This window comes from Gavia stellata, chromosome 1, assembly GCF_030936135.1.
Source record: "Gavia stellata isolate bGavSte3 chromosome 1, bGavSte3.hap2, whole genome shotgun sequence".
NCBI classification, from domain to species: domain Eukaryota; kingdom Metazoa; phylum Chordata; class Aves; order Gaviiformes; family Gaviidae; genus Gavia; species Gavia stellata.
The window spans coordinates 72,924,044-72,937,203 of NC_082594.1; the positions used below are offsets into that span (position 1 = coordinate 72,924,044).

At 37.0% G+C, this 13,160-nt stretch overlaps 1 protein-coding gene across 1 annotated transcript in view; it reads left to right on the plus strand.

Moving 5' to 3' along the window:
* VWA3B (von Willebrand factor A domain containing 3B) overlaps positions 1–13,160 on the plus strand; it is a 71,552-nt gene that overhangs the window by 32,302 nt on the left and 26,090 nt on the right. Inside the window, exons 14-19 of the mRNA XM_059815546.1 lie at positions 2,104–2,286; positions 3,714–3,841; positions 6,585–6,760; positions 7,439–7,603; positions 8,698–8,737; positions 8,859–9,015. Of these exons, the coding sequence (XP_059671529.1) occupies positions 2,104–2,286; positions 3,714–3,841; positions 6,585–6,760; positions 7,439–7,603; positions 8,698–8,737; positions 8,859–9,015 (849 nt within the window). The remainder of the gene's footprint in view (positions 1–2,103; positions 2,287–3,713; positions 3,842–6,584; positions 6,761–7,438; positions 7,604–8,697; positions 8,738–8,858; positions 9,016–13,160) is intronic.

The following is a 13,160-nucleotide window of genomic DNA, read 5'->3' on the forward strand; positions in this document are numbered from 1 at the left end:
AGAACTCTCTGCCCACAGTCCAGTCTTTGGGCCATAATAACTCATGACATTTCTCATGAGGTGTTTTAAGAATCTGGTATGGATTAAACAATAAAGCTTTATGTTAGTATCAAGGTTAGGATTTGTGGTAAATAAAATATCTCCCTAACTTAGTACAATTATCTCATGAATTGAAAATAAAAAAATAATGATGGTCCCATGGTATGGTTGGATTTAAATATTAAAACTCTGCAATCTTCTCTGATGGCTTGAAAACCTAAAAAGAAAATGATTGATAGCAAAATTAAAAAAAACCATTTGTGTTCAACATTTTTCCCCAAAGAACACATCAAATATATAAGTAGATGCCTTCTTATGTTCTGTTGAAGAACTTACACAAAGACTGTGTCACATCTGAGGAGTAAGGGCCTAATTATTAATTTACATTATTTTCATATAAAGATATTCCATTAGGTCTCCATATGATTCCATTTTTATCCTACTGAATCAAATTTGATCCCATGTAGACGCAATTCTGGAGTAGCAGCAGTCTGGAGTTGCTTTAAGTCTAGGTTTAATTGGATAACAAAATCAAAAGTATGCTTTTATTTTTGAAAGTAGTTTTACCATGACTTAAAATGAGGCTTTTTCATGTTATATGGCATTATATAACACCAACGAAAAACTGGAAAAAAAACACTTGTTGATCAGATATAATGATGTAAATTAGGTAGAACTGAGCTTTGAAGCTGTAATGCATGGTGAAAACTAGCTGGTATGCTGACAATGACATTTTAAAAATACTTCATTTGCCCTTGAAAATTTAGCTTGGTTGTAATGGCAGATATGCAGCAAAACTCTGAATTACGTAAACAGCTGGGCTGAAGGGTACATAAAATTAATTACTGAAGCATATATAATAAATCTAGGATTCAGAAAGCATCATAAACTTGCAGAAATAATTTCTTTATACCTTGATAAGGAAGAAAAATGGTAGGGCTCACTTTTCTTTTTGTTCTGTTTTTCTCGATAAGTGGCCCATGAGGAAGGGTGGATTTATATGCTTCAAAGTAAATTGAATATCAAAATGTAAACCTGGTTTAAATTAGCAGATGAGAAACTTTGACTTACATCTTTTAACGTTGTTTTTAACTTTAGTTTTAATCTTTGGTATTTTCTAAAGACAAGTTGATTGTTATTGGCTGTCACTCATTAAAACTCAATTTACAACAGATGAAAATCTTTGCATTGTTTCACACTTACTTTTGCTAGCTAGGAGCATATATTCATATTTTATTAAAGAATATTTTGGCTTAACATACACTTATTCAGATTCTTCATCTTAGTATTTTTATTAAGTTAGAAATTAGTGAACACTTAATTTCTTTTTACCTAGTTAATAATGGCTTTTATGATTTATATTATACTTTTTAAATGAAAAAGAAGAAATTGCCAAGATTGCTTTTAACTATTAAAGTACAACAAACAAATATATTGCAAATATCAGGAGAAAGCTAAATTTCTCAAGATTTATGACAGTATTCTGAGCAACCGAAGTGTTATCAGAAGTTACAGAATTGAATCAATAATTTCTTTCTACCAGATCCTTCAACATTTCTAGACATGGTAGATCTTTTACCTTCTCACCTAATTTTTATTTCTTTATTGGAGGAGGAACACTAGGTTTCCTATTTTCTTAGCCTCTATTTTGTTTCCTGGTATTGAATCAACTTGTCATTGAACTAATTTAGCTTAATAAAAATATCAACAGTTCTATACATCCAAAAATATTCAGTTATATACATCCAGTGATACTAAACACCAATGTAGTAGTTTAATTTCCTATACTTTAGTAATTTCTTTTAAGACTTCAGAAACAAAGAGTACTGATTATGTTATAATTTACGTTTTATTTTATTAGTGTCCTGTGCCTTAATGCATTATTAGTGTTTCAAATTCAGTTTTAAATCAGATCATTTTATATAATCGCAATCTATATAAAATGTATTCTTTTAACTGTTCTATATCTGTCTCTAAGCAAATTTAATTCTTACAAATTCTCCATATTTTGATAAATACACTTCTAGATGCCACATGTTTAATATAATTTTTTTTTATTTTCAGCCCCCCCAAATAGTTTTGGCTCAAGTCCAGCTTCATCGTAAAATTCCCATCCATACTGTATCCTTCAACTGTGATGATATAGAAGCTAATAAATTTTTGTATGAACTATCTACTGAAACAGAGGGACGATTTCATTATTACAACATTTATTTGACTGATCCTGATGCTTCAGAGTTTAATGTTGTGAGTATCTGAAAATTTGTTTGTTTCTTCATGCTATTGAAGGAACCAGAGGACTCACATTATTGTGATTTTATATTACAATAGATTATTAAAAAAAGAGGGTTAATCCTAGTCAGATTTGAAGTGATGTGGAAGCTGTGAGTGTGACATTTTTTGCTTATGAAATTTTATTAGACCACAACAAAAAAGCCCAAATATCATGCAAAGTACATTTGTAGCGCTACTGTTGCAAAAAAAAACCCCAAAAACCAAAACCCAAAAACCAGACAGATAAACCAAATTCAGCTCTGGAAGAAACACACATGATCTCTGCTCTCTCAGAAATAAGTTACTGTTTAAAATGAAACTATGGTTTGTATTCTGTTAATAAATGAGAGAATGCAGAGCGGAATTTGCATGTTGATGAATAAATGATTCTATGAATTTTGCTAGAATTTTGCTCTACAATAGCCACTGGGGAGAGATCAATAAAGAGTAAAATTACTAGAATAGCAGTGACCTATCAAGTGTGACTAAGCAGCTCAACCAAGCAATGCCCAATAGGAAATTTCTGAATAGACTAACAGAAACACCCATTTAAAGCATATTCTTGTTTTTAATTAAAGTTAACACTCAGTTAATTAGTTCCACAAATTTTAGAAATGGTGGTAGTGGAACAATGAGAACAACCAGGAACAAGACAGTAGCAGGAAATTTAGAACTTTGCAGACACCTATTAGAAGGAAGATGTGAAAATACTCCAGCTCTTGAAACATATCACAGTGTACTGGGCAATTTTGGTGATTCTGCTGATGTGAACTCTGTGACACTGTTGGGAAGATGAGGACCAGAGTCTGTGTTGTCCATCTCCAGACTGGCCCTGTGGGAGTTGTAAAGGGATCACCACTGGAATTTCCTTCCTGTTTCCTCCTGTAGTCCAAATGATTCCCTGCCAGCTCCAGTGTTTACTTGTAGAGTATGGGGTTTACTTCCCATTTTTTAGGGTCAGTATGTGATACAGCTGTGATCTGTAGAATGACAGGACAACAGTTGTAATGAAGGTATCTTCTATTGCATTTTATTTATTTACTTATTTATTTGCTTGCTTGCTTGGAATTCAGAAATATGGCTGTTCATATCTCAAGGGGTAACTGGCTTGTTTGGGAATGCTTGTCCTTTTCCTAAAAAGGAAGATTAATTTGAAAGGCTGTATTGCCAACCACATATTAATCTTGTTCTCTATAAGCTTGTTCATACATACAGAAAGTGAACAAAACAAACTATGACTTAGGAAACAGAGAGACTACCTGAAAAAGTATACAGAATTATGCAGCTGTCCTAACTAAGTCACTATTCAAAATTATTATCAGAGCTTGCATAGTTTCAGTTCAGAAAGGAAGCATGTTTAGGAGTAATTGTAATAAAACATTTGATTTTCTTTTTATTAGAGTGAAGACATACGTCTTTTGAAAAGAGAGATTGAACAGGGAGAAAGAGACCTAGAAAAAGTGAAGACCTTTCATGACAAATGTCTGATGATGGATTGTTATAATGGAGAAAGTGATCCAGAGAACAAGTATGTCCTCATACTGCTCATATGTTAATAAGAGATAGGAGCTATCTGTTACATTTCTCCTTTTTCATTGTCTTGCATTTTTAACCTCTGACATTCTCCTCCTTTAAAAAGAAACGTTGTTGGTGGTTTGGGTTTTTTTTTTAACAGTTACAGTAATGGAAGAGAAAATCTGGAAAAATACACTAATACTGTGATGCCTGAAAGAAAATTATCTCAAATATCTCAATAGTCTCAAATTATTAGGAATAATTAAAGCAAAGAGGTGAAAATATTTTTCTGTCTCCAGCACATGGTAACGTTGCTCCCTCTGACCTAGAGAATTCACGGAAAATTATTGTCCTATTGGTGGAGCTGGCTTGGTACTTCATGACTAAATTGCTACTCACTGGGATATGCTGACTGAAACATAAATTACATGCAAATGTATTTGTTTAAAAGTTGGCAAAGACCATGAATGAAATTCAGCTTACTTCTTTTCACATTTTTGATTTTACAATGTGTGTCTATACGTTCATCCTTTTTATCAAAAGATAAGTAATCTCATCGTTAAAAATAGTTTCATGTTCAGCATCAGTTGAAAAACATGTTGAAAATCTCACGGTGCCAAGAATGACCGTTCAAAAAGAGATCCTTCCACAGCATACTGAAGGCAGATTCTTGAGCCACTATGGAAAGTTTTCTGCATGTCTGATTTTACTGAGTTTCTGTTTGGGGTACAAACACAGGCGTAGCTTCAAACATGAAGTTACTTGTAATCTCTATAGGAGCACAGCCTTAATAAAAAAATAGCTTGCCCGGTGCCTTCGTTTTCTGTGCAGTAATAGTACAAAAGCAAAAAAGTACATTTAAAATAATATTTTTAAGACAGAAATCTATTAAAAACAATAAGTTAAAATAAAGTTATTAAAAATAAAGTAAAATAAATTAGAAGGGGAGAGCCCTGTGGAACAATTTCAAATGTGTGGAAGTTATCAGAAGTAGTCATCATGGATTCACCAAGGGGAAGTCATGTCTGACCAATCTGATAGCCTTCTACCATGGCATGACTGGATGGATAGATGAGGGGAGGGCAGTGGATGTTATCTACCTTGACTTCAGCAAGGCTTTCGACACCGTCTCCCACATCATCCTCATAGGCAAGCTTAGGAAGTGTGGGTTAGATGAACGGACAGTGGGGTGGATTGAAAACTGGCTGATTGATAGAGCTCAGAGGATTGTGATTAGTGGCACAGAGTCTAGTTGGAGGTCTGTAACAAGTGGTGTTCCCCAGGGGTCAGTACTGCGTCCAGTCCTGTTCCATATATTCATCAATGACCTGGATGAAGGGATAGAGTGTGCCCTCAGCAAGTTTGCTGATGACACAAAACTGAGAGAAGTGGCAGACACACCGGAAGGCTGTGCTGCCATTCAGCATGACCTGGACAGGCTGGAGAGTTGGGCAAAGAGAAAACTTACGAAATTCAACAAAGGCACATGTAAGGTACTGCACCTGGGGAGGAATAACCCCATGCATCAGTACAGGTTAGGGGCTGACCTGCTGGAAAGCAGCTCTGTGGAAAGGGACCTGGGAGTTCTGGTGGACAACAGGATGACCATGAGCCAGCAATGTGCCCTCGTGGCCAAGAAGGCCAATGGCACCCTGGGGTGCATCAAGAAGAGTGTGGCAAGCAGGTCGAGGGAGGTTGTCTTCCCCCTCTACTCTGCCCTGGTGAGGCCGCATCTGGAGTACTGTGTCCAGTTCTGGGCTCTCCAGTTCAAGAAGGACAGGGAGCTGCCAGAGAGGGTACAGCAAAGGGCTACAAAGATGATTAGGGGACTGGAACATCTTTCTTATGAGGAAAGGCTGAGGGACTTGGGTCTTTTTAGTCTGGAGAAGAGAAGAGTGAGGGGGGATCTTCTTAATGCTTATAAATACTGAAGGGGTGGGTGCCAGGAGGATGGGGCCAGTCTTTTCTCAGTGGTGCCCAGGGACAGAACAAGATGGTAACAGGCATAAACTTGGTCATAGGAAGTTCCATCTAAACATGAGGAGGAACTTCTTTACTCTGAGGGTGGCAGAGCATGGAACAAGCTGGCCAGAGAGGTTGTGGAGTCTCCTTCTCTGGAGATATTCAAAACTCACCCGGATGCATTCTTGTGCAGTGTGGTCTAGGTGAACATGCTCTGGTGGGGGGGTTGGACTAGATGATCTCCAGAGGTCCCTTCCAACCCCTGTCATTCTGTGATTCTGTGATTCTGTGATTCTGTGATGGGCAGGTAGGATGTCCAGTATAAAAATGTAGATAAGTGTATTTATGTATTTTATTTTTATTAATGCTGGGACATAGTTATATACATACGTGTGTATATATATATGTATGTGCATATATATGTGTGTGTGTGTCAGTTATTTTCATTGCTGATGGTAGGTTTTCTTTTTCCCCCAGGATTCAAAGTGGCTATTACAGAACATTCTGACCTTATTAAAATTATACGAGGGTGTTGCCTTAAAAGTAATGAACATCTTTTAAATAGACTAAGAAACGACTTTTAAATAGTTTAAAAAACTAAGAATATTTTAACCTCCTTTGAACTCCCCTTTGAAATGCAGACTAGGATAATAGAGAAAATATTTTGCACTGTTGGAAGCATTTGAAATGAGTGTTTAAATTACCAGAAGACTTCAGCTTAGCGTTTTTTAAACCAGTGATAAATGTTTTAAGTAATTTCTTGCTTGTTTCTTCTTTTTGCCACTTACAAGCAGTAATCACAAGCAGACACATACTGTGTCTTCTGTAACCGAACATGTTGAAGAGCCGAGTACTACTCTTAGCAGTAGGCCGTGCTGTGCTTCAGAAGAGTCAGCACTGACACCACATCAGCAAACCTGGCAAACCACTGCTGACAGTCCAGCCCGAAGGAAGAAAGCATTATATGCAGGTAACACTAAAATGAACTGTAGTTGTTAGCATAATTTACTCACTAACTTGAAAAGATCTGTTGAAAATAGCTAAAAGCATCCCTCATTGTAGGAACAAATGAAGCCTTTGATGATTTAATTAACCATCTTTCTGAAATTCTAACTAACTTTTCTTCATTTTTACTTTTCAGCCATCTTACTCATTTGACCCAAATAGACAGACAAATGTCTGCTCATTTATGCTTCATCACATGCCCTGTGATGAAAGATTAACCATTTTGACAGAATATTTTAAAAGCTCTGCAAGCAGTTTTTTAATAGTAGATATTAAACCCTTATTTCTTTTTATTTGAAATAAGTAGATCATTGGCAAGAATGAAGAGCTGGTCTATGTTTCACTAATTACAGTATTACTTACACTAATGTTTCTCCTTACTACACCTGTAACACTACATTTCTCTTTAAAGTATCCTGTGTATGCAGTCTGAAACCAAGTTTACCTGGCTGATGTGAAAGAAGTCTTCACCCTTGGGAAAGTACAAAGTATAAATTAGTGCTGAAGTAATTTTGTGTTTGAGGTCATGTGTAGGCAGTCCTTTAAAAATTGGGACTGGATACCAAAGAGGAACTCAAAAATCCCAGGCATGTATTTTAGCAGTAAATTAGCTCTTCCTTTCTTTCCCTTTCAACACCTACAGAGCAAACAAAGACGAGTCTGCTGAGAATCCTGAGCCATAGTGTGAAATCTAGGGAAGAAAGCCCAGAGGAAGGAATGTCTCCTGAAAAGAAGAGTTTTTCTCTCAAAAAGAGCATGAAATGTGCAACCATTTCCAAAGGCAAGTTGACAGAACAGGAAGCTCTGGGTGTGGCAGACGATAACATTTCTCCTGCTGCATTTGTAACTAATAGCACCTCATTTGAGGCAGAACTGTGCAGGCCTGCAGTATGAAGGACCAGAACGCAGCAGAGATGCAGAGAGCTGGACACACAGGAGGGTATTGTAACAAGGTCGTTACAGCTGCAGCCAGACTCCCACCAGTGCCCAAACTATTTAGTTTACAACAGCTTAGTTATGTCCACAGTATGCGGCAGCTGTGATATAGCTATGCCTTAGACTGCTGAAAGGATATCACAGTTGCTTCTTATCAACAGAATAAATAGATCTTAAGAATCTTGTTATGATACAATAATAGATTGTTGTTGTGATACAGTAATTTGTAGTTATGTTCAATGTTGAGGTTAAAGCTGAGAGTGGTGGTTCAAATTCTGTGGTACCAATGTAAAAGGAGGTTGCAGTTTATTAATATGCTTAGACTTGCAAAAAACATGCTCTCTGAGACAAACGGATGTGTAGAGTATTTCCAATGGGAAAAAAATTTCATTTCTCTCAGTAATTCATGCAACTCTGAACTTTATGATAGGTCCTCTAAGTTGTTCTAAAACCTCACCTATGATATTTAAATATGTTTGACTTTTTTACATTTCAGCATCTTATTTTTAGTTCTTTATATAGCTTTTATACAGATGCTCATAGTGGGGTATACCTTAAAGTAGCCCCTCCTGGCCATCTCATTAGTGATAGTACTTGTTATCACATCTTGAATTGGGGAGTAAATTGGTTAATCTTACTTTTGGGGTTATAAGAAATGCACACAAAGTTAAATTTTTTTCTAAAAATTAAATCATTCCCCACCTATTTTATAAATTTCCTCATTGATTAATTAGGGCTCATGAGGCATATAGTAACACTGTTACTATTGATTAAGCACCAAGAAATACAGGAAACATAATTCTCATTGATTAATTTAGCAACTGAAATAGGCATTATTGTGTAGTCTTTGTGACACTGCTAGTAGGCTCAAATAAAAAAATGATGCTATTATATGTCAGCTTATTTATGTATACTTTTGTGTGCACAAAAATGGTGAGATAATGAAATGCAAATGTTTTGTCTTAGATCTGAAAATGCAGAAAGCTGTGAAAAGGACATCTAAAAGGTATGTATGTGCATATATAGATAGATCACAAAAATTACAGTTTATATTTTTATTCAGTCACTTCAAATTTCTTAAATACATTTCTACATTGTGCTACATCTTACAGACTCTTTTTTTCTAGTTCTTTAGATATATCTTCAGCTCTTTGGTTAAAGACTCATGGCTTGGTTGCTAGGCGACTCACCATCATGGATGCCTTAGCTCCTACAGCTGTCCCTCATGCTACCAAATACACCCCAGTTCTGGACAAGCGTGTAGTTTCTGAAGTATTTGATGAGGTAAAACTCTTATGCGGTTTCAAAGCAAACATAAAATTTGGTACTTTTCAAAAGGATTTTTTTATTCATTTCTATAAATGTCATAATTGCATTCTCTAGTGTTCATTGTAGATGGTTTATGTGCACTAAATGTATAATGCATATCTGAATGTTCATTCATGCATCAGTAGGAAGATAAAACTGATAGTTAATAGTATTTCTTGCAGGCTTTACTCTTAAGTTTTAGAGCTATGTATTTTTCTTTCACTGTTACCAGTTGGTGGCAGTGTGCAGCCATCAGGTGTTCAGCAATTTCTTGAGCACCACAGCCTCTACTGATACATGTTAATTCACTGGAGTATGTACTTTAGGTCCATAAAGTCATTTGGAAAACCGTGCAGGTGCACAGTTTGTGGATTTGTGCATTCTCAAGGTTTACATGTGTCCACTAAGACCTTTTGAAAAGTATTGGAATTCAGTAATTAGAATTTAATTCTGATAGGCGTAGACAATTGTGAGATTCAGAGAATCATACAATGATAGAATGGTTTGGGTTGGAAGGGACCTTAAAGATCATCTAGTTCCAAACCCCCTGCCATGGGCAGGGACACTTCCACTAGATCAGGTTGCTCAAAGCCCCATCCAACGTGGCCGTAAACACTTTCAGGGATGGGGTGTTCACAACTTCTCTGGGCAACGTGCTCCAGTGTCTCACCACCCTCATAGTGAAGAATTTCTTCCTTATATCTAATCTAATTCTACCCTCTTTCAGTTTAAAGCCATTGCCCCTTGTCCTATCACTACATGCCCTTGTAAAAAGTCCCTCTCCAGCTTTCTTGTAGGCCCCCTTCAGGTACTGGAAGGCTGCTCTAAGGTCTCCCTGGAGCCTTCTCTTCTCCAGGCTCAACAACCCCAACTCTCTCAGCCTGTCTTCATAGAAGAGGTGCTACAGCCCTCTGATCATTTTTGTGGTCCTCCTCTGGACTCGCTCCAACAGGTCCATGTCCTTCTTATGTTGGGGGCCCCAGAGCTGGATGCAGTACTCCAGGTGGGGTCTCACAAGAGTGGAGTAGAGGGGGAGAATCACCTCCCTCAATCTGCTGGTCACGTTTCTTTTTATGAAGCCCAGGATACGGTTGGCTTTTTGGGCCGTAAGCGCACGTTACCGGCTCATGTTGAGCTTCTTGTCAACCAACACTCCTAAGGCCTTCTCCTCAGGGCTGCTCCCAATCCATTCTCCGCCCAGCCTGTATTTGTGCTTGGGATTGCCCTGATCCATGTGAAAGACCTTGCACTTGGCCTTGTTGAACTTCATGAGGTTCGCATGGGCCCACCTCTCAAGATTGTCAAGATCCCTCTGGATGGCATCCCTTCCCTCCAGCGTGTCGACCACGACACACAGCTTGGTGTCTCTTTGGCAAACTTGCTGAGAGTGCACTCAATTCCGCTGTCTGTGTCGCCGACAAAGAAGTTAATCAGCACTGGTCCCAGTACTGACCCTTGAGGAATGCCACTCGTCACTGGTCTCCACTTGGACATCAAGCTGTTTACCGCAAGTCTTTGAGTGCCATAATCCAGCCAATTCCTTATCCAGTGAGTGGTCCATCCGTCAAATCCATGTCTCTCCAATTTAGAGACAAGAATGTTGTGTGGGACAGCATCAAACAGATTGTGCAAAATTCACGATGAATTGTGTATCGTGAAGCTGTAATTGCCATTCCACTTAAAGGAAATCCATTTTGTGGCAAGTTGCTCTAATTCTTGTGTGATGCATCCTGTGAAAGTCGTATGAATATGTTGCAGCTCATTATAACTAATAAAACCTGTTTCTTTAAACAATACTCAAAGAAAAAGCTGAACAGCATCTGTTTAAATAATAAGGGGTGAGCAAGGGTTTTGGAATAGGATGTGGTATAGAACTAAGTAAAATATTTATAACAAATGTATACATTTGCACATTTTAAAGTTTTCATGTTTGTTTTTTAAATTTAGGAATGGGAATTTTTGCTATAGCATGCAGATTGTGGAAGCAAAGGCAGATCCTCTTGTTTTAGTAAAAGCAAGTCAAAACCAAGACCTTCAAGGATTTTCTTGAAGTGTGAGATTTTTTTTGGTATGCAATAAAAAGATGGCTTTTTGCATCAAAAGCATTAAAAAAATGTACATTTTAACATTTCAGATGTAAAATAGCCATTTTTCCAAAAAGTTCAGACATTCAATGATTACTAAACTGTACAAAACAATCTACCTTAAGTGAAACGTCAAACAAAAGACTTTTTTACTTTCCCATAACTCTTACATCTGATTTCTGAGCAGTCACTTCTTTTCCCATCTTCTTCTGAATACACCTACTAAGTAGAACTCTTTCTGCCATGTTTCTAAATGAAGACTTCTTCAAACCCTTTCCAGAAAATCCTGAGCTGCATTTCAAATTCTATTTGCAAAACAGTAGTCTGTAAAACAATGGTCTCTGAAAATAGTCAAAACTATGATTCAGCAAGTGCTATGTACAGGTAATTTTTAATGGCAGTTCGTGGAAGCTTATGGGAGTCTATTTCAGTTTAGTGGTCTTAGAATGAACAGCTGCTGTTCAGAATCTAAACAGTGATCCATGGCCTTTCTTTAAATTCAGAGATATAAACACAAAATAATATCTCATTTTTAGCACTTTTTCATACCTGCTAATCCCCATTAGTTGTATAGAGACACTCAGTTTCTCAGACAGTGGAAAATTATTGTTCTGTGTGTAGAGGCATTGACTTTTCTGGATCTGAAGCAGAGTATAGAAAGGAAAAAGAAGATTGGGGGTTGCACATGAGGTGGAATTTATGAGCTATGGAACCCGCTCTCCCTCAAGAAAAAGCAGAAAATAGGTTCTGAGACTAGAGATAGCACTTGAATAGGAGACATTAACAAATTGATTAAGAATCTTGATCATTCCAGTACTTCAAAAGACTTCATTGAAGATAATAAATGTACAGACATTTTTGCATTCTTCCTTCAGAGATCTTCATTTTCTTGGTGTGGAATGCAGACATCCTTGTTTGCTTTTCTGGGGATAGTATAATTTTTATTTTCATTCTTTGCTAGCAGCGATGATGGAGTAACTATGAACAGTTTTCTCACCTTGGAGATGCAGCAAGCAAAAGGTTTCCATGACAACTGCTCATTAACAAGAGGCTGACCTGGTGTTTTCAGTTCTATGTGACCTGTCAGTTTCACCTGAGTTATTTCAAAGAGGTTGATTCATTAAACTACCCATCAGATTCATATCCAGAAAAAAAAAAAAAAAAAAAATTGGTCTGGTGGCTTGTCTAAATTATGCTATGGTAGCTCTGGAGAAAACCTTCCCTGTAGAACCATGTGAGTATCTGTTGCAGATTGTGGCATCTTACGTACAGCTTTGCAAGTCATGGAGTTTTGACTCAATGCTTTGCTAAAAAGAATCACGTTCAGATTCAGCCAACCAAAACATCTTGTTCAGTCTAGAATAAGAAAGATTTTTCTAGGGTTATTGTGCTTTGGTTTTGTCTTTAAAAATTTGAAATTTTGGTTTTGAAATAAAAGCCATTTTGGAACAAGTGAATTCTTTTGATATGAAATCTTAAGTATTTAATTTAGAAAATGACAAAACATTTTGGCACTAAAAAAGCTTCCCTGTGATTTCTTTCAGCTGAATCTGTCAAACTTCACTTGTCTTCGTGAGCAGTTTTCATTGCTCTCAAAGCATGCATGATATTTCAAGTTTACCATTTGCTAAGAACGCATTCCATTCTGGTTTTATTCTTCAATACTGTAATAATGTTTTTATGTTTGTCTGCCTCTCCTATTCAAAGTGTTTATAAACTGTATTAAATATTCATTTTGCAAATGGTGCTGTTTGTATTTGGGTTACTCTAGGAATTTGTAAGGGAATGTAGGAGAGGGCTTCTATATGGTGAAGCCTTGCTGAATTTGTATAAACTTGGTTTGAGTAACATAGCAGACAGCAACCATGGCAGTATGGAACTGGAAGAAGGGTACTTTCAGTTCCTTGCCTTTCAGCTTTCAAACTCCACCTGGAAATAACAGGTAGCCAGATTTCATGACTCACAGTTCTGGGCAGAGATTTACCTCATCTGTGTCTGGCAAGGTACTTCACTGACATGTTCCCATTAACTTTAGCT